This window comes from Acomys russatus, chromosome 8, assembly GCF_903995435.1.
Source record: "Acomys russatus chromosome 8, mAcoRus1.1, whole genome shotgun sequence".
Classification (NCBI taxonomy): domain Eukaryota; kingdom Metazoa; phylum Chordata; class Mammalia; order Rodentia; family Muridae; genus Acomys; species Acomys russatus.
In genome coordinates, this window is record NC_067144.1 from 17,913,312 (window position 1) to 17,934,992 (window position 21,681).

Consider the following 21,681-nt stretch of genomic DNA (forward strand, 5'->3'; position numbering starts at 1 on the left):
ACATTTAGAAATACAACTTTCTGATGACAAGATACAATGTAAATTTAGTTACAATTTATTTCACCTGTTATATTAGTATTTTTCTGGCCTCTCCCTTATCTGCCTCAGTGGCTGAATGTGTACATGAGTTACCTTTCAAACTTTCTCATGGACTTGTTGATGCTTAGGCTATTATAACCACTGGCTCTTTCTGAATGAGACTTAGGTTTTGTTTTCTATATCACTGTGGTGACTTTAGTGATTTTTTTGCTGTTCCTCCTTTATCTTATTTATAAGCGTTATTTTATTTATTATTAAGGAGGTGGGGACACACATGCCACAGCATGCACGGGAGGTCAGGGGACAGCTCTGTGGAATCAGTTTTCTCCTTCCACCTTTGCTTGGGTTTTGGAGATCCAACTCAATTGCCATGGTTGTCTATCAAGTCTCTTACCTCCAACCTTCCCCCCAAAACTGCCCCCCCCCGCCCAAGCCCCACCCCCGCCTGAGCCATCTCACTTGTAGCCTGACTTTTACACCGCCAAAGAATATGATATTCATGTTCTGCTTAGTAATTATGGTGTTCTCTCTGTCTTCAGTTTCAATGGTTAAAACCCAATGAGCAGGCAGGTGCCTGTGACTATCTGTGAGCTGTTTGCTAAAGAAAAAGTTAGTGGCTGGAATTTTATATCCCCTGCACTTCGGACATGTTCCTTCTCACCTCTAATTAGTTACAATCATGTCACATCTTTTTTTTTTTTTTTTTTTTTTTTTTTTTTTTTGAGACAGCGTTTCCCTCTGTAGCCTTGGCTGTCCTGGACTCTCTTTGTAGACCAGGCTGGCCTTGAACTCACAGAGATCTACCTGCCTCTGCCACCTCAAGTGCTGGGATTAAAGGCGTGCGCCTGGCTTCATGCCACATCTCAGTTTACTCCATATTCAGGCTTTTTTGTTCACTTTTCCTGAGTTTTCAATAACCTTGCTCTTTTCCTGCAGCCATACAAGCAGTCAACACATCCCTTAAAGCCATTGCGTGTGTCCATGCGCTGTCCATATTGCTTCATCCATTTCCCACCCAGGAAGGACCTCTGTCCTTCTGCTTTGGTCTCTGCTCTTCAAGCTGGGCGTGGTGGCACACGCCTTTAATCCCAGCACTCGGGAGGCAGAGGCAGGCTGATCTCTGTGAGTTCAAGGCCAGCCTGGTCTGCACAGTGAGTCCAGGATCGCCAAGGCTGCACAGAGAAACCCTGTCTCGGGAAAAAAAAAAAAGATACCTGGTCTCTGCTCCTTTTTCTGTTGTCAACCTCTTATACTGGACTTTCATTTTAATCCTGAGTTATTAGCACTGCTTTTTTTTTTCCCCCTTTGGGGGTGAGATTTTTGTTTTGCTAGAGTGCATACCTTAACTGCTTTCTCAGAAATGATACGGGAAGTTAAGGTTTCTGAGCTTTTGTCCGCTTAACTTCACTTTCAGTCAATTGATAATCTGGCTAAAATCCTAGTTTACAAACAGTCTGCCTTACAAGTTTCACAATCAGTGTTTTTAGCACTTGGTGTGGCTTCTGAGAAGCCTGGTGCTGCTCTGCTGTTTGTTCTCCTGTTAATGTTCAGTTTTAAATCCCTGGCAGCGCTTGGATTTCTCTTGTAATCGAATAGTGGCGTACTTACGTATGGATTTCTCCCATTTTTTGTGCTGGATTGTAGTGGGATTGAGGACTCTCTGGCTACTATAATTTTATGGTTTCTCTTTGATTTCCTGAACTTTTCTACCCTTTTATATGTCTATCTACATGCTTGGGACTACACTTATTTCAAATCTATGGCATTTAAAATTTATCATTACATCTATCCATCCATCAATTATCTATCCATCCATCAATTATCTATCTATCTATCTATCTATCTATCTATCTATCTATCTATCTATCTATCATGCGTTCCACTATGTGGATCTCAGGAATCAAACTCAGGCTCTCAAACTTGGTGGCAAGGGCCTTTACCCCTGGAACCATCTCACCAGCCCAGATCCATGGTGGTTTTTAGCTTTTGTGATCACATCTTAACTTCCAGTTATTCTTCCTTGTTGGAATTTTTTTCCTCAACATTTTATTTTTCAGGAAGAATATTCCTCTTGGATGTATCTGGAGCTACTAATTAGTGTTTTCTTCAAAATTCTCTCAGCCATAGTTTGCATGTTTCTTCCATCGGGATTGTTTCGTGTTTATTCAGGCTTTGTTTATCGACTGTGGCTCTAACACATATTTGGTGAGCTTTGGTCACTCGGTGGGCTCCTGTGCTGTAGCTTAGTCACTTCTGTTTTCCTGATGGATGGGATGGTAAAGGCACACATTGATGTGCTTACCCAGTTCATGGGCAGGGCATCCTGTGAGGTGCAGTGTGCACACTGGCAGCCTGGCTGTCCTCAGGGCATCCTGTGAGGTGCAGTGTGCACACTGGCAGCCTGGCTGTCCTCAGGGCATCCTGTGAGGTGCAGTGTGCACACTGGCAGCCTGGCTGTCCTCAGGGCATCCTGTGAGGTGCAGTGTGCACACTGGCAGCCTGGCTGTCCTCAGGGCGTCCTGTGAGGTGCAGTGTGCACACTGGCAGCCTGGCTGTCCTCAGGCCATATACTGAGACTACTTAAGAACCTCTCAGAGCTACTGTTTCCATCCCTGTCATGCTGTTTTTAAAAATTATCTCTGTGCCCCAAACAGGAGACGTTTTGCCTTAGAGTAGATGTATTCTCTCTTCATATATAGGTATTTATTAACCCTGTCACCACCCTCTTAATAGTTCCTTTAAGGAAAAGGAGAATGAGTAGGAAGAAAATATGGCTGCCATGCCATCTTCAACCTTATTTCCCCCATACTGGAAATTTGTCCTGAGCGTAGGTGACAGTACCATGCCAGCGGGGGGGGGGGGGGCATGGGGGGGCAGGATTGGAGCATCGGCACTGCATACACTGGATGCAGCGCACACGCCTGTAATCCTCTGCTACACAGAGTTGAAGGTCAGCCTGGGCAGAAGACCCTGTCTGAAACAAACAAAAGATAAAAATCATTGCTGTAAAAAGCTGGGAAAATATAAATAATTAAAATTTTTAAAAAATGTCTGTTCCTCATCATGCAGAAATAATAGGATTAACATTGTAAACACATTCTAGCCCCCTCGTGTGTGTGTATGTGTGTGTGTGTGTGAAGGAGTGTAGGCCAGAGGTCAATGTTATGTGTCTTCTTCTGTCACTCTCCATCCTATTTTCTGATACGAGGTTTCACTGAATGTGGACTTGCTGATTCGACTAGATTGGCTGGCACAAGCCCCAGGGATCCTCCTGTGTTGACCTCCCCAAGGCTGAGATTGCAGGTGTATGCTACCATTCCCTATTTAATGTGGGTACTGGGGCCTTGAACTCAGGCCCTACTCTTTGTGCGGCAAGCACTTCATGGACTGAGCCACTTGCTTCTCCCCAATCTCTCTCTGTTTCTCAGATAACAATGGGAGTGTGCCGTATGTTCTGCTTCTGCTAAGCTTCTTTAAACAATAGCTTCGCCTACCTCTCGGTGTCACAGTCCGCCCCACACTGCATCTGAGTCCTGGTATTTACTGAAAGTCAGATCATCATCATTTATGTAGCCAGTCCTTTAGTTTTAGACAAGAGATAGTTTGTAATTTTCACTGCTCTAAGCAAGCATTTATAAGCACTTTTGGCTACATCCTTATCCACACTTGCTCTAGTTTGCTTTTCTATTGCTCTGATAAAACATTCTGACCAAAAGAAAACAGGAGGAGGAAAGGGTTCATCTGATAACGCCTTTTTGTTGTTGCTGTTGTTTGGCTTGGTTTTTCCAAGACGGGGTTTCTCCGTGTGGCCTCGGCTGTCCTAGACCTCGATTTGTAGACCAGGCTGGCCTCAAACTCACAGAGATCGGCCTGCCTCCACCTACCTGACTGCTGGGATTACAGGCGTGAGCCACCATGCCTGCCTTCATTTGATGTCTTAGCTAGGGTTCCTATTGCTGTGATGAGACACCATGACCAAAAAGCCAGCCGAGAAGGAAAGGGTTTATTTGGCTTATATTTTCACATCACTGTTCATCATCGAAGGAAGTCAGGACAGGAACTCGAACAGGGCAGGAACCTGGAGGCAGGAGCTGATGCAGAGGCCATGAAGGCATGCTGCTTACTGGCTTGCTCCTCAATGGCTTGCTCAGCCTGCTTCCTTATAGAACTCGGGACTACCAGCCCAGGGATGGCACCACCCACAATGGGTTGGACCCTCCCCAGCATGACACTGATTTAAAAAACTGCCCTACAAGCTTGTCTATAGCTTGATCTTATGGAGGCATTTTCTTATTTGAGGTCCCCTCCTCTCAGATGACTATAGCTTGTGTCATGTTGACATAAAACAAGCCAGTACATTTGGCTATACTTCCTGGTAGGAACCTGGAAGGAGAAATTGAATTGAAGAGCAAGGGGATGGCGGCTTGCTGGCTTGCTTGCTAGCTTTGTTACATAGCCCAGGACCTCCTTCAGAAGCCGTCAATCAAGACAATCCTTTATAGACATGTCCACAGGTCAATCTGATGGAGACAATTCTTCGATTGATATTTCCTCTTCTCAGGTGACTTTAGCTTGTGCCAGGTTGGCAGTACAGACTGCCCTGTGTGGTACCCTTAGGTATTTGGATACACTCTCAGAGGTGCACTCAGTGGGACAAAAATGTGTGTACACTCACATCTTGGTCCAACACTTGGGGTTCTTTTGAGTTGCCCCACTGTAGCTCTCTGGCCCCAAACTTTTCCTTGACTCTGCTTCCCCTGGCTTCCCCCAAAACACTGCAGCAGAGGCATTAGAAGTGTGACTGTTGGTGTCAGACAGACCAGGGATGGAGCCTGGCTTTGTTGCTTACCAAACGGCTTTAGGTTGTGAGGCTTAGGCTGTTTCAGTCAACTTCTTTAAGAACTTCTCTATAAAATGAGAAAATAATTGCATCCTTCTGATGTGGTTGTTGTAAGTGTTAAATAAAAAGAAAATTCGCACGAGCCTCTCACCCAGCCCTGCAGGCTGAATATAAGTCTATAATAATGGTACCAGAGCCATGTCATCCTCAAGTCTACAAAAATCTCTTTCAGGGCCGCTTCTGTCTTAGTTAGGGTTTTATGGCTGTGAAGAGACAACACGACCATGCTGACTCTTGTAAAGGAAAACCTTTAATTGGGGCTGGCTTACAGTTTCAGAGGTTCAGTCCATTATCATCATGGCGGGAAGCATGGCGGCACGCAGGCAGACATGGTGCTGGAGAAGGAGCTGAGAGCTCTACATCTGGATCCACAGGCAGCAGGAAGAGAACCATGAGCTACAGAGCCTGGCCTTGAATGTCTGAGACCTCAAAGCCCACCCCTATAGTGACGCACTTCCTCCAACAAGGCCACACCTCCTAACAGTGCTGCTCCTGTGGGCCTATGGGGGCCATTTTTATTCAAACCACCATGTTGTTCCACATGCAACCATCTCTCCCAGCCGTGTCAGAGTTTCCTGGCCACATCTCCCACCATACTGAGTTGATAGAGTAACTTATGGGCTGGGGCCTCATTCTACTTAAAAATTCTTTGTTCTGTTGAGTATATCTAGAGAGAGGAAACATCTCCCTCCTTCCCAGCTGTGCTATTGGTCCCTCACCATGATAGGAAAATTGATTTTCATTATTTGGGGGTTGGGGGAGGCTAGTTTCTTGAGATAGACTTTCACTATGTGCCCCAGCTGTCCTGGAACTTGCCATGTAGACTAGGTTGGCCTTAAACTCACAGCGAACCACCTGCCTTTGCCTGTCATGTGCTTCACTGGTGTTCTTGAGGACTGAAGGTTATAAGATAAAGGAAAGTGACACAGCATTCAGCCTCAGATTTTTGTCATTTGGAGCCCTTTGGTAGGTCAGGAGCTCTGAACGTGGCACCTGGTCCTGACGCTGGATGGTACCGACCCCCAGTTCTTGAGCTCTCGGTAAACTAGTGGCAGCAGAAGGTATCTGTGGGCCCTTTGCTCCTGCTGAACCACTTTGGGCACTGTCCCAGCAAAGCAGGTGGAGCTCAGCGTGGGGCATCAGGGCCTGTGTGTAGCTTGGAGCACATCTCCCTTGTCCTCAATACTTTCAACCTTTCAACCGAGTGATAAGATGCTTTTGTAGCTGGGAAGGATTTTCTCCTGAGCACACAAGCCACAAAGGTCCCTTTCACTGCCCTGCAGATGCCTCCTCAGTTGCCAGGGGAGATGGAGAGACGGCCTGCTTGCACTGCTGTAGAGATGGCAGCTTCCAGGAAAGGGCACAGAGGAGAGGAAGGGCCCACCCTGGGGAGAGCTGTTTGATTCACCGAGTACCCTGCCTCACTCCATCCCTTGTCTCTGTGTCTTTCAGGAGTCATGGCTGGCTTCAACATGGGAGGAGACCTGAGGGAGCCTGCTGCCAGCATACCCCTTGGCTCCCTGGCAGCTGTGGGCATCTCGTAAGTTCCCCTCTTAGCAATCAGTCTGAGCTGGAGAATGGGAGAGAAAACCCGCAGGCAGAAGAGGGGACTGTCCCTTTTGTTCTGACTGGGCCCTGGCTGTGATCAACCTATTTCATATTCCAATCCTCCTTTTTACACTCGGTGGGCTGGAAAATGCACGTCTGGTGGGTTCAGACACACTGCCTTTCCCACCCCCTGCCTGAGAATGCTGTAGGGGAGGGGCGGGGCATGAATGCAAACTAAATCATTTCCTTACCCGACCCTATCAGCCACCATGCCTCTTCTTCAGCCTCATTTTTTTTTTTAACGTAGGGACTCTTCCTTCCTTCCTTCCTTCCTTCCTTCCTTCCTTCCTTCCTTCCCTTAACCACTGAGTTCCCAGGGTCATGGTGGGACCGTGGAGATGGAGCAAGTTGCAATTGCAAACTAGCATGTACATTCCATTTGACAGCTTTCTTAGCTCTCTAAAAGAAATGTGTGTGTGTGCAAGCCTGTGTGTGTAAATGTGAGTGTGTATGGGGGTGTGAGTGTGTCTATATGTAATATGTGCACCTTATGGATGGAGGGAGCTGCTACATGGCAGGCGAGGAGCAGGCAGGCGAGGAGGAGAAGAAGCTCAGAGACCCTCCCCCTCCCCTCCTCTGCCCCTCCCCTCCTCTGCCCCTCCCCTCCCCCAGGGTTGCTAGTTTTGGGGGTTTTAGTTTCCATTGTGCTGCTCTCCTCAGCAGACTGATATAGCCCTAGAGCTGTTATAGAGCCCCTTGTCCAGTGGGCAGGGTGTGGGGTGGGTGGGTGGGAGTGGGGTGCATCTCTGCCTTCATTGGATAAGTGTGGAAATGCAGTAAGGTCATAGGCAGAGCCCTGACTTGAGGAGCAGACCGTGCCTACGCTATTTTAACTACAGTATGGAAAGTGTTAAAATATCTGCTCGCAAAAGCTTACTGCCGTGACTCCATTGCTACCAGCCAGGCCCAGAGCGCCCGGCCACACATTAGGAAGAAAATAAAAAGAACAGGAACAGTTGAGTGTGGGGGAGGAAGAGAAAAAAGGTTCCACATGAGTGTCCTGCCCTGCTGTAGACAGAGCTGGAAGTCAGAGGAGCCTTGTCGTTCCTCCAGATAGGGACAGGCGGGCCTCAGGGTCATGCTCTTACTCAGGCACACAGGGCAGCTTGGTGGCTGTGGCTCTGCCTTTTATTTCTCCCCTCTGTGTATTAGCTTGCTTTCTGTTGCTGTGATTTAAAAAAAAACACTATGACCTTGTGGGGAAAGGGTTTATTTCAGCTTACAGTTTATGGTTAGCCATGGAGGAAAGTCGGGTTGGCGGCAGGAGCTGAAACAGAACTGATGGATGGAGGAATACTGCTCACCGGCTTGCTCCTTGTGGCTTGCTCAGCCTGCTTTCTTACACAACCCAGGAGCACCTGCCTAGGGCTGGCACTGCCCACAGTGGGCCCCCCTACACAGGCCAATCTTACAGAGGCATTTTCTCAGTGGAGGTTGCCTCTTCACAGCTGACACTAGCTTATGCCATTTGACTTTTGTCCTGTTTGTAACAGTGCCATTGAGTATATTGTCTTAATGTACTGGGGGTCTAGAGACCAGAGGCTCAAGAGATGATTGAGTAATTTTTCTGCTGCTAGAGGAAGATGGAAGGGCTGTGGGACAGCAGGTCATTCCTGGCCAAGTCCTAGAAGCGGGGCTTCCAATTTCCCCATCTCAACACCCTTCTTTACTATAAGAATAAAAACGCTGTTATTTTGGTTTCTTTTGGGTAATAAATACGCTAGAGGGGAAAGAATATGAAAATGCACCTTCCCAGGCAAGCTCTGCGGCTTCACGACTGGCCTTCTTTCATGACACAGGCTCTTATAGAAAGAAAACTGATGCTTGGTGGGGTGGGCACTGGGCTGGGTGGCAGCTCTCTCTCTCTCTCTTGGGTTTTGCAGGTGGTTTCTGTACATCATCTTCGCCTTCCTGCTTGGCGCCATCTGCACCCGCGACGCCCTCCGCTCTGACTTCCTGATAGCTGAAAAGGTAGGTGTGTCTGTGCTGCCCAAAGAGCTCAACCTGCAGGCTTACTTATTTCACAAACACACAAGTGCCTCCCCTTGTAGCTGTCTGGGAATCTGTATTGCCTTGAGCCCAGGACCAAATCAGAGGTTGGCGGGAGTGGGGGCTCAGGGTGGGGATGGGGGCGGGAGGGTGGGCAGGCATTTGGAAAATGTGCAGCATCTGTTCATGGATCCTTAGGATGACAGTCAGATTCCAGCATCACGGTAAAGGGCGGGGTAGGCAGCTCAGTTGTTAAAATGCTTCCTGTGCAAGCATGAGGCCCTAAGTTGACCCCTGAGATTCATGGGAAATGCTAGGGGCATCAGGACACACTTGCAATTCTAGCTCTGGGGAGTGGACACAGGGGGATCTCTGGGGCTTTCTGGTCAACCAGCCTAGCGCACTTAGTGAGTCCAGGTCTCAGTGAGAGACCCTGTCTCAAAAAACAAGAAGGAGGGTCCACAAGATGGCTCGATAGGCTAAGGCTCTTTCTACCAAGCCTGATGACCTAAAGTTCCATCCCTTGACCCATGCGATGGAAGGCAGAAAATGGGAATGCGTTTTCTCACTGCACATGGCCCAGTGGGCAGGGCTGGCATGGAAGCAGGCAGGCAGGCAGGCTTTCTCGAGAATCTCAGCCACTCTGGGTTGCTTTGGCTGTTACATCTTTTGTTTCTGTACAAACTAGGCCAGATTAGTGAATTCCTTGCGTTCCATAGCTTCTTTACAGACTGGAGGTCACATGACACCAATGACATGCACAAGAAAAAGATTTTCTAAAAAAAAAAAAAAAATCCCCTAAAACTCCAATGGTGCCCCAAGTTCACAGAGGAAGAGCAGCCCCTGAAGTCCCCAGTATTTCCCAAGGATGGTCGCCAGTTAGGGGGTGTCTCTTTGTGAACCCCTGCTCTGTTCTCTGCTGTGGAGCTGATCACAGGGAGGCTAGGGATGGCAGATACAACACAGGAGATTAACCTGTTTCTAAAGATGGGCTCCACTCTGGTCTCCACATCCGCCTGTCTCTTTTTAGAGTGTGTAGACTCCAGCACAGGTGATATTTGTTTCTAGAGGTCATGACTTCACTACAAAGGCAGGATGGGAAGGGAGAAGAGCTGAGGTGGAGAAGAGCTCAGGTCATGTGCAGGCCCAGTGCCCCAAATCTCAGATCTCAGACTCTTGGTTGCAAGGTTCACTTCCAGGGAAGGTTTCTCCGCTGTTATGTACACACACACACAGTCTCTCTCTCCCTCCCTCCCTCTCTCTCTCTCTCTCTCTCTTTCTCTCTCTCTCACACACACACACACACAGACACACTTTCATACACACATATTCTCTCATATAACTTTCATACACACACACTCTTACACAAATTCATACACACACACACACACACTCTCACAAACATACACTATCACTCACACACACACTTTCACACAACACACACACACACACACACACACACATGGTTTTAACTGGAGTTTGACCTCCATGGGTCTCTTCTCAGTGGAAATACACACACACACACACACACACACACACACACACACACACAGTTTTAACTGGAGTTTGACCTCCATGGGTCTCTTCTCAGTGGAGTGACAATATGGGACAGTATGGTATCACATGACCACAGCACAGGTCAAAAGCAGCTCCAGAGGTGCCTGCTACAGTCTCCATAGCCTCTGTGGGTGGAAGGTCCTCACTCAGTGCCGGTAGAAGGCCCTTCCTTGGGAAGGCCACCTATCTAGAACAGTGAGGCAAGTAGGCAAAGGTAGTTGGCAGCAGCCGCTAAGCCAGGCTTGGCTGTGGTGTGTAGAATGTACATACCTACACATGCTAGGCTGAAAAGTGAAGCATAGGCTTTTAGAAGGCACACGAGAGACATTTTCCTGAAATAGGCAGCTGTAAGGTCCATGAAGAAAAGCAAATAGTGACTGTGCGTGGCGAGACTGCGTCTCAAGTGAACAGGGATGGACCAGCAAGGGAAACTCCAAGAGCATAGCACTCCAGCATTCTCTTTCCCTCAAAGCATCCCCCACGGTCCTTTTCCAGACTCCTCCTCCTCTCTTCCCCAGCATCCATCTCTGGGTGTGACTGAGTGGGCACTATATTCAGACAGTTGGTTGGGTCACATGAGCTTACTGCCGGAACTCAGAGAACGCCAGCTTGCTGAGGTGTCGCTATTGACAGTCTGTCACCCTGACATAGTTTCACTGAGCCACTCAGCTCAGGTTCACATCTCAGCTAGGGCTTGGCTCTGAGCTGGGCTGCATCTGTCCCCAACATCACCTTCAGACAGAGAGCAACTAGCTTTGGACACATTCCCTGTGCTGCTCCTTTGTGTGTGCGCGCGCGCACGCACGCATGCACACGCACACACACACACACACACACACACACACACACCCTCGCCCTCCAGTGCTGTCCACTGGAACAGTCCTCTTGGATGGCTCCTGGTTACCCTCAGCCCTTTACCACGTGTGCTCACTGCTGCCCAGCTTCCCTGTAGCTTCTCAGATCTATTTCTATTTTTTTTTGGGTGTTTTTGTTTTTGTTTTTGTTTTTGGTTTTTTTTTTTGGTTTTTTGAGACAGGGTTTTTCTGTGTAGCCTTGGCTGTCCTGGACTCACTTTGTAGACCAGGCTAGCCTCGAACTCACAGCGATCCGCCTGCCTCTACCTCCCGAGTGCTGGGATTAAAGGCGTGCGCCACCACACCTGGCCTCAGATCTATTTCTAACTCTTTCTCTTCCCAACCCACTTTTCCCATGCCAGAGAAACTTTTCCCCTACCCTCGCTTTCTCCAAATGCTTTACTGTCTGTGGCGAAAGCATGACAGGTGGTTATTAAAATTGAAGCCTTTCACACTCCTCATGGGGACATCCTTATAGGCGGAGACATTTATTTTTAGAGACACTTTGTCCCACCTGGATCCTCCACCTGTAACCCCAGCACTTGGGGAGGCAGAGGCAGGCAGATATTTGTGAGTTCGAGACCAGCCTGATCTACAAAGAGAGTCCAGGATAGCCAAGGCTACACAGAGAAACCCTGTCTCAAAAAACCAAAAACCAAAAAGAAGAAAAGCCTTTAACCCCAGCATTCGGGAGGCAGAGGCAGGTGGATCACTGTGAGTTCAAGGCCAGCCTGGTCTACAAAGTGAGTCTAGGACATCTAAGGCTACACAGAGAAACCCTGAATCAAAAAACTAAATTAAGAAGAAGAAGAAGGAGAAGGAGAAGAAGAAAGAAAGTGGCCAATGCTCTTCTCTGTGACAGAGGACCTAAAAAACAGTAATAGCAGGGATGAGTAATGTTCCAAAGAAAACTGCACACGCTCCAGGAAGTGGGTGTTTAGAACAGGTCAGGAGCACCAGGAACCCTAAGACATGCCGGCTCACCGGATAAGAGCACAGGAAGCAGGAAGTAGACCCAAAGTGTCCTTGTTCAGGTGGAAATCCCCCAGAGTCTGCCCTGTTCCTTCTGGCTGGTCCTGGCTTCATGTGTCCAGGGGGCACTGTGAAAACCCCTGACATGGCTGCACTATTACATGCTGTTCCTGGGCTGGGCAGAGCCCACAGCTGGTGAGTAGTGAGTGGGGGCATCTGCTGAGTGCCCACTCCAGCATCTGCCACCGGCTAAGCTGTCACAGGCTCACATCACAGGCAACACTGCCCTTTTGTGGGGACCAGCTGTCAAGTAAAGGTAGAATTTGGCTTGGAGCAGAGGTTAGACTGCATCAAGAAGGAAACACTGGAAAACACAGTCCTGGAAATGTGAGGCGGGAGGAAGCCGGGGTGTGGAGGTACTGCCTTCCTGGTTCATCTGAACTTGTGGGGGCATCAGGATGTTCTCCACAGTAACACCCAAGGACCACAGGAATTAGAGGAGGCAAAAAAAAAAAAAAAAGTCACCTGTGAAGTATGCCAAAGCCAGTCCTCCAGGAGAAGGCAATGGCCACTGAAGTTGGGAAGTCCCTGTGTAGCTGAGCAAAGTGGACGGTGTGAAAGACCAACAACAGCAGAGAGCCATGGGGAGTATGTGTAATTAATCACTCCCATCAGTAGTTTCTAATTTAGGATTGTTTATACCCATATAATCTTTTAGAAAGATTTTTTTTGTGATGATATAGTGTCTTTTTTTTTTTTAAGAACCATTAACACACATTTGCCCAAAATAAATTCTCACTTCCATATCTACCAATGTTTATCAAGTTTTCAGAACATTGATGTGAAAGTGACCAGGTTCTGTGGCAGCTGGGACAAAGGTGTGTCTATGTTGCCCGCCAAGCCCGTACCATGCCAGGACAGTAACCTTAGTACAGGACAGCTGCCGAAATGCGTGGGTGGATGACAGCCATGGAAAGGAAGGACTAGGATTCAGCTGGCAAAGAGGTGGATTGTATTAAATTTACCATTTATAGGTATGAGGGCCAACATTTCAGTTAATTCATAAAGACAGACTGAGCGATAGTTTTATATAAAACGTACTGAGTGAGCAGCCCATTGTAAATGCGCGATAGTTTTATATAAAACGTACTGAGTGAGCAGCCCATTGTAAATGCGCGATAGTTTTATATAAAACGTACTGAGTGAGCAGCCCATTCTAAATGCAGTTCACCAAATGAACATAAGCTACTCATTGGCAGAGCAGTCCCTGCTCTGACCCCAGCCCGAGGGCTCTGGGGGAATCCCAGGGTCTGTGGGACGAAGCCAAGGTGAGGTCGCCGGTGTCATGGCAATCATGGAGCCAGACACTGATCAAGTTCCTGGGTTCAGCCAGCACTTGGGTGGGGGTGCGGATGCAGACAGCGGAGTCTCATTCCAGGGGATGGATGTGCTCTAATAAAAAGAACACGTATGCACATGTGAGCACACGTACACACAGATGCATGCACATGCGTGCGCATGCCTGCATGCACACACCTTCTGTTCCTCCAGATTCCACATATACACATTCAACCCAGAAGAAAATTGCAATCTGTATCTGGGGGTGGTGGTGCATGCCTTTAATCTCAGTGCTAGGGAGGCAGAAGCAGGCCGTTCTTTTTGAGTTCGAGGCCAGCCTGGTTGACATAGTGAGTTTTAGGACAGCCAGGGTTATCTAGTGAGACCTTGTCTCAACACTTGGCCCCCAGCTGCGTTTGCTCTAAACATAGCTTTTCTCTTCATTAGTCCCTAATGAGTTCAACCGTTTGCATTAGGTGTTATGTGTACTGAGCTAGAGATGAATGAGACAGTACAAGAGGAGAGAGGCAAATACATCTAGACATCATGCCATCTTTTTTTTTTTTTTAAGATTTATTTATTTATTACTTATACAGTATTCTGCTTGCATATACACCTACACACCAGAAGATGGCCCCAGATGCCATTACAGATGTTGTGAGCCGTCATGTGGTTGCTGGAAATCGAACCCAGGACCTTTTGAAGAGCAGACAGTGATGTGCTCTTAGCCTCTGAACCATCCCTCCAGCTCCGGCATCATGCCATCGTATATCAGGCACCTGAGCATTCAGACGCATATACCCGTGGTGTCTCAGCACACAGCCTCTGCAGACATTAAAGGAGGGTTTCCCAGCCTCTTGGGTAAGAAGCAGTCAGATTTCTGAAGCACCAGCCACGCCTGCCTTCCCTAAACATGCCTTCCAGGAGTAAAGGCAGTGGCTGCACTATGCTGTGGGCAGCCATTTTTCATAGTGACTGCATGTTAGACTCATCTGGGAGACTTTTCACAGATCAGTGTGTGCGTGCCCCGCCGAGCACTACTTGAGTCAGAATCTCTGGGGGTGATTCTTAAGGCTGAGGAAACAGTCATTGAGTTAAAATTTCAAAACACTTTTGATAAAATTTCATCTCGGTCTTTTTTTTTTTTTTTAAGTTGCCAACATAGGGTGCATTTGGTAGGAGAAGACACATACACAGAAGACTGCAGATGGTTCCTCTCAGAATGCATGGAGAAATAATCACCGAGGTAGCTGTAATAATAAATAAGATGCCAGGCAACAGATATGATATGGAGAAGTTTGTTATATGAGCATTGGAGAGCAGGGAACCGGGAGGGGCATCCCAGAGAGACAGAGACAGAGACAGGGAGACAGCAAGAGGGAGAAAGAGGAAAGCAAGAGAGAGAGAGAGAGATGAAGTGGGTTTGCCCTTTTTGTATCCTGGGCAGGGGCATACCTAGTGGCAGGCAGGTAATGGCATCACAGGCTGCGAGACAGTGGGCAGTAGGCTAACATGCTATGTATGCTAACATAGTACGCAGTTCCCCTAACAGCTGTATAAAACATCCAGGGCTCGGGTCATCAGTGCCCAGACTTCAGTAATGCATCTGGTTTGCCAGCCTCCGCTGTGGGCGGCAGCTGAGATGTGATTTCCCTGTACTCCTAGGCGTGTAGGGTGCACTGGTGAGATAAGCCGCCAGCCTAATTACATTGATGACCGTGGTTTCTACTAATAAAGTGGTAAGAGAAGGGGAGGGCAAGCCCAAGAAGGCCAGGACATTGAAGCCAGAGACAGATCAGATCCACCTGGGATGCGGCGATGCCTGTAGGGAAAACCAGTCCACAAGGAGCTGAGGACAAGATGGCTCTGTAGTGGACCACATTACATATGTCCAGCCTCTGGCCATTCAACCTCCCACCTTGCAGATTGTAGAGACCCCCCCCCCCCGCCACACACACACACACACACACACACACACACGCACACGCACACACATACACACACTTAATATTCAAAAGCTCAAAGGACCAGGCCCTTCCTTGGTGCCCTTTGCAGCCCTACTAGGGCACATGGCTGAGGTTAAACCAATGAACACTTTACCTATAATGAAGGAGGCCACCATAGTGAGATCGATGGTAAGGATCCTCTGCAGGGTACAGAATACTGAACCAGCTGAACCATTGCTAGGGAGGGGTGTGACCCTCCAGTGTCCTACAGATCGTCTCATCTTTAAACACTTATTTAGAGGGGGAGGGTCACATTCTCAGAGGTTAGAGGACAACTTATGGGTCCCAGGTATCAGACTCAGCTTGCCAGGCCTAGCAGCAAATGTCCTTGCCTGCCGAGGCGTCTTGCGAGCCCTGATGTTTGTAAGTGCTTTCGAATCAAGATCGGTTCAGGCTTCATCAATCAGATTATTTTTAGTGGTGACTTGTGAAACAGGAAGTAAGTTAACCAGGCCTTGGGTTCAGTATGACTTTACCAAGCAGGTTTAGCCCATTGCTGAAGTGAGGGACTAAAACGTAGGTGTTGTAGTTCGCATCTCTATTATGATAAGACACCGACCAAAGGCCGCTTGGGGTGGAAAGCGTATATTTGTCTCCAAGTTTCAGCCCATCACTGAGGACAGCCAAAGTGGAAGCTTGAAATGGAAACCAATGGAGGAACACGGCTTACTGGCTTGTTCCTACTGGCTTGCTCACATAGCTCTCCTATGCAGCTGGAACTCAGCTGCCTAGGGATGACACCACCCACAGTGGACTTGGTCCTCTTACATCAGTTATTGACTTAGAAAAAAAAATGTCTCAGACAATCTGATTGGGTGAGCCCCCTCGCATAACTCTGGACTGATGCCTGAAGCTCACTAGGATAATGGGAGATGAAGCACCTCCATCAAGAAGGGTGTAAGCGACAAAGGTGAAAGTTACAGCTAGCCCATCTGTCATATTTATGCAAATGAGCACTTGAGGTATGCAGTTCTAGCCACTATGTCTAAAGTAAGACAGTATGAGGGAGGGAGCTGCCAGTTGCCAGAAAGAGTCCTCCTGAAGTCCAGATGAGGGTGGGTGCACGGCTGAACCAGGGGCACTGCAGCACTGGGACCTAGCACCAAGGAGAGCAGCTTTGTCTTCTCTTGTTCTCTTTCTTGACACCTGTGGGGTACGTGGGTTGTGGGTTACATTAATGAATTAATTCACTATTTCCGTACCTCTGTTGGGCATTGACAATACCGGAGTGAAAGACCATGAGGCCCACCTGATTGCAGACAAGATGATGATAGCTCTGGCCTAGCTCATGCCTCATAATGCTGGGGAGCAACCACTGATATGAGGGGACATGCGATGGGGTTTGTACTGAGTCTTGTTTTTTTAAAGACTGTTTAAACTTATGTGTATGTTCATGTACCCAATGAATTTGTGTGCACTGTATGCATGCAGATGCCTGTGGAAGCCAGAGGACATCAGATCCCCTGGTACTGGAGTTGCGGGCTGTTAGAGCTGCCTGCTGTCAGGGTTTGGATCTGAACTCAGGTCCTCTGCAAGAGCAGTAAGCCCGCTTCGCTGCTGAGCCATCTCTCCAGCCCCCTTGCGCTGATTCTTGATGCTCAGGGTTGAACAATGTACAGAATAGGGAGTGTGAACAGAGGGTCCCCAACAGTGAGTGTTGTGCACAGTGGGGCTAGGGGAGGCTGGGACATGCGGGGTCTGCAGTCATCATATCTGGGGCTTTAAGATCCGGGTTGGGTTTGTCACTCCACCAGGGACGTAGGATATCACTCACAGAGGCTGGTTAGCCAACCGTTCTCAAAGTGTGGTTTCTAGCCATCGGTGTCAGTGTTACCTTGGAACCTTCTGGAAACCCATATTCTTAGGTTCCCCTCAACACCTCCTGAATCTGAAATGCTAAGAACAGGGCCCAGAAACTAGTGCTGTGAGAGGCACTGTGATGAATCCAGCACCTGCTCGACTTGAGAGCTAGTGTTCTCACATGAGATAGGAGCCAACCGGAAAGGGTGGGCTGAGGGGAGTGGCTGGGGAATGGGAACTCTAGCCCCGAGGCTGAGCTAGAAGAAGCAGTGTATAAAGGAAGCTGGGAAGTGGGTAGGTGCACACCACGCGAGTAGAAAGGGTCAAGTCGTGGTCTGACTGGGATAGCACGCCTGTAATCCCGGAACCTTGGAGGTAGAGGTGGGAGTATATTGTGAATCGGGAACAACATGGACTTACAGCGCCACTCTGTCTCAGAAGACAAAACCAACCAACCAACCAAGGCAACAAAATTAGCAAACAATGGTTAGACCCTGGAAATCTGAGGCTCATCTCTGTGCAGTTCCGATGACTTGATTTGGGATCCCTGGAACCCATGTGAAAAGCCCCATGTGTTGTCACGTGTCTGTAAGCCCAGGCAGGCCTTCTGCAGCAAGGTGGGAGGTGGAGGAAAGAGAACCCTCCAGAAGCCTGCAAGTCATCTAACCTAGAATACACTGAACGGGGGCAAATAAGAGAGACCCTGCCTCAAAGTGTAAGGCGAGAACTGATGGTCCAGGTTACCCTCTGACCTGCACAGGTGTACAGAGGTACAGAGCACTACATCCAAATAAATAATCAGTAAATATCTGTAAAATCTGTTTTTAAAAAGTGTTGTCATTGAATAACTATCTTAGTCATATTCCAGTGCTAACCATACAATACCTGACATAATTCAAAGTCTGGGCCCAGAAGATGGCTCAGCAGGTAAAGAGACACTGAGGGCAAGTCTAATGATTTCAGTTTGGTCCCTGGCACCCACGTGGTAGAAGGAGAGAACCAGTTTTTACAAGTTCTCTGTTTCCCACGTGCCTGTCATGAGATGCACCCCCAACACCTCCACACTAAGTAAGTAAGTCTTAGTTTGCTTTGGTTTTAGGGGGCTTATTCTTTTTTTTTTTTTTTTTTAATTAATTTATTCTTGTTACATCTCAATGTTTATCCCATCCCTTGTATCCTCCCATTCCTCCCCCCCCTCCATTTTCCCATTATTCCCCTCCCCTATGACTGTTCCTGAGGGGGATTACCTCCCCCTGTATATTCTCATAGGGTATCAAGTCTCTTCTTGGCTACGACCTACTGTGTTGAGCCTCTTGGAGGGATGCCAAGCAGCGACAGCTACAGGTGTGTAGCGCCCCAAAAGTGTCCTTCTCAAAAGAGAAAGAAGAGCCTGAGGCCCTGCAATCTCCTTCAAGGGCACACACCCCCTTCACCTAAAGAACTGGCACTAGGCCCTGCCTCTGAGTCCTGTCACTGTTCAGTAGGTGTTTCCCCAGCACAACGGCATAGCAGACTTCTAGCATGACCATTGTATCTGGCACGACTCTGGAGTGATCGCGCCTAAGCTTTAAAGTGGCCTTTAGTCAGTGTTTGCTCTCTGAGGCTTTATGGGTTTATTCTTTTGAAGGTTTCTCAGAGCCTTTGTACAACGTAGTCTCCAGGCCTGCCTGGCAAACCAGCAAGTCTCTAAGGCTGATAATTGTTTAGGTGATGGGTCTCTTAGGACAACCCTCAGATCAGATAAGAAGCTTTGGTAGTTGGAAATTGACCTGCTAAAGGCGCCTTTTTGTGTAACAATAAGAGGAGCTTTTAGGAGGCTGTCGGGGTTCAGTCTGATCCCCCTGCTGCCAAGAAGCCTAAATTCATCCTGCAGTGGCTCAGTCATCCAGTGAAACCCAACACTGGGGCCATTGCGGCTTTGGGATCAGCCTGTGGTAACTGCAGAACATCCTCCTTACATAGGTGTCTCTGGTCGGCTTCCTCTTCCTGTTGGGCTTGTACATCTCATCGCTGGCTTCCTGTATGGGGGGACTCTATGGAGCCCCCCGGATCCTGCAGTGCATCGCCCAGGAGAAAGTGATTCCTGCACTCGGCTTTCTGGGGAAAGGGGTGAGTGGCTCATTTTTTTTTTTTTTTTTCTCTCTCTCAAGCATAAGCTTTTTTTTTTTTTTTTTTTTTTTTTTTTTTTTTTTAATTAGCCCTTTTGATCAGTGTCTCTTGTCTCTGGGGTTAGACAAAGTGGAGCGCAGAGGTCATATCTATCAGCCTGTCCCTGGGTAGGTTAACTAGCTGCTTACATGGAGGAGCATTTTGCTTATCACAGCTGCCCTGGTTCCTGGATCTGAGAAGCAGTGAATCAGGGCCCCTTCTTTCAATAAAAACAAATCCAAGACACTCCAAGGCTAGCATAAAAGGATCTCTTGTTTAGGAAAAGAACAGCCCCTCGCAGCTCTGTCTTTCCCACCAGCTCCCTGTGCCCTGAGTGGTAGTGGTGGTATACATGAGGGTTTGCCCGTAGAACAGTAAGTATCTTGGGGCGGGGAGGCAAGCGATTGATTAAATATGGAGCACCAGACCCTGCGGTAACATTAACCTTGTCCTTTAGGCACTGTTTTATAGTTGTTGTCAGTTGTGTGTGTGTGTGTGTGTGTGGTTTTCTGTTTGTTTGCAGTGTTGGGAATTGAATACATAGCCTTGACTCTGTGTGTGTGTGTGTGTTGTGCCTTCTTGTATGTGTGTGCACCATTTGCATGCAGTGTCCATGAAGGCCACAGGAGGCTGGCAGGTCATCTGGAACTGGAGTTACAGACGGTTGTGAGCTGCCGTGTGGGTGCTGGGAACTGAACCCAGGTCCTCTGGAAGAGAGAGAGGGTATCAAGTGCTTCTAACCACCGAGCCATCTCTCTAGCCCCACCACCTTATTTTTGAAGCAAGGTGACTCACCAATTCTGCTAGGGTAGCTGGCCCCAGCCCATGTTGAGGTCACCATGCCCGTGGTCACCACAGTCCCCATTACATGGGTGCTGGGGACCTGAATTCGGGCCCTTGTGATCATGTGGCAGGCAGCTTCCAGCTGAGCCATCTCCTCAGGCTCCCCATTTGTTTTTCAGATTGAATCCTTCTCGTCCCTGTTTTCCCACAACAGTTTTCTCAGTACGTTGTTTATACCTTGCAGTTTAAAAATTCCATATGCAGTTTAGAAATCCATCTTTTATATTAAAGAGGATTTTTCTCATTCTTTTTTCCATTATGTTGATGTGACATAGTTTATTTAATCAGTTCCCATTGACTTACATGAGTGGCTTCCAGTAAACACTGTTGTACCATGTAATACCCCTCTCTGTGTCTGCAACTGTGTGTATAACATTTTCATCTCTGGTGGCAAATGCTTTGATGCTATCTTTTTCTGTGTGATTTTTTTTTTTTTTTTTACATTTCTCTTATTTGTTCTTTGGTAACTTCGTACATGTGTGCAGTATATCTTGATCATATCCACCTCTGACTCTCTCTCCCTCCCCTCCCCCAAGAAGTCTCCCACTTTTATGCCCTTTTCCTCTCATTTGTAATCCACTCAGTCCTATTGGTGCTGCCTGCTGGAACATTGGCTGGTCTTATTGGCTTGATTTTGTGCAGGTAGCCATAGGTGCAGTTTGTGAGTACAACAGCCATGCCACAGCCAGAGGACAGCATTACACAGTACCCTGCCCCATCTTCTGCCTCTTGTAGTCTTTCCACCCCCCTTTTTCAAGATGTTCTATTAGCTTTGTGTGCATTGGTATAGAAGTCCTATTTAAGGCTGAGCACTCAGTACTGACTGCGGCCCACTACAAAAAGAATCTTCTCTAACTAAGGTTAAGAGCAGCACTGATGGGCTGGAGAGATGGCTCAGTGGTTAAGAGTGCTGCCTGCTCTTCCAAAGGTCCTGAGTTCAATTCCCAGCAATCACATGGTGGTTCACAAACCATCTGTTATGTCATATTATGCCCTCTTCTGGCCTACAGGTGTACATGCAGGCAGAACACTGTATACATAATAATAAATAAATAAACCTTAAAGAAAAAAAAAAGAGCAGCACTAATACTTAATAATAACTATTTAGAAGGCAGTTTGACAACATGTTCATTTAACAAAACAGCGGTAGTAGGTTCTCCCTTTGGGGCCTATGACCTTCCCAGCCATGGGCTTTTGACTAGCTTATGGTACCAGATGTGAGTCTTTGTATGTGGAGCAGTCCTCCAATTCAGTCAGAAAGTTGTTGGTTACCTCATCGCAGCCATGCCACTACTGGTCCAGTGGGCCCATCTTTGTACGGTTACATTTGGGCTTTGCTGCAAGGCAGTACCATTGATGAGTGTCCTCTCCAGGCAGCCTGCATAGCAGCATCTTTTGGCACTGTGCTGGCAGGGAGGAAGGTGTGAGATCGGTCCCAGCTTCATTCTCTATGTCCTGAAACCCAAATGGGTTGTCTTTAGCAGTAGGATCTTACCAACTACTTTTCTGTTCCTGTACTAAGTATCATGACCAAAAGCGATCTATGATGGAAGGAGTTTATTTGTATCCAGCAACCCATGAGGTCTAGGGGCAGCATTGTCTACCCATGCAGCATGGGCGAGGGGTG

The 21,681-nt window shown here is 47.9% G+C and overlaps 1 protein-coding gene across 2 annotated transcripts in view; it reads left to right on the forward strand.

The window, feature by feature from the left end:
• Positions 1-21,681, forward strand: part of LOC127192637 (solute carrier family 12 member 8-like) — a 72,773-nt gene that overhangs the window by 11,593 nt on the left and 39,499 nt on the right. For both annotated transcript variants that reach the window (XM_051149827.1, XM_051149828.1), the window contains exons 2-4: positions 6,392-6,479; positions 8,431-8,518; positions 19,026-19,172. In XM_051149827.1, coding sequence (XP_051005784.1) covers positions 6,392-6,479; positions 8,431-8,518; positions 19,026-19,172 — 323 coding nt within the window. The remainder of the gene's footprint in view (positions 1-6,391; positions 6,480-8,430; positions 8,519-19,025; positions 19,173-21,681) is intronic.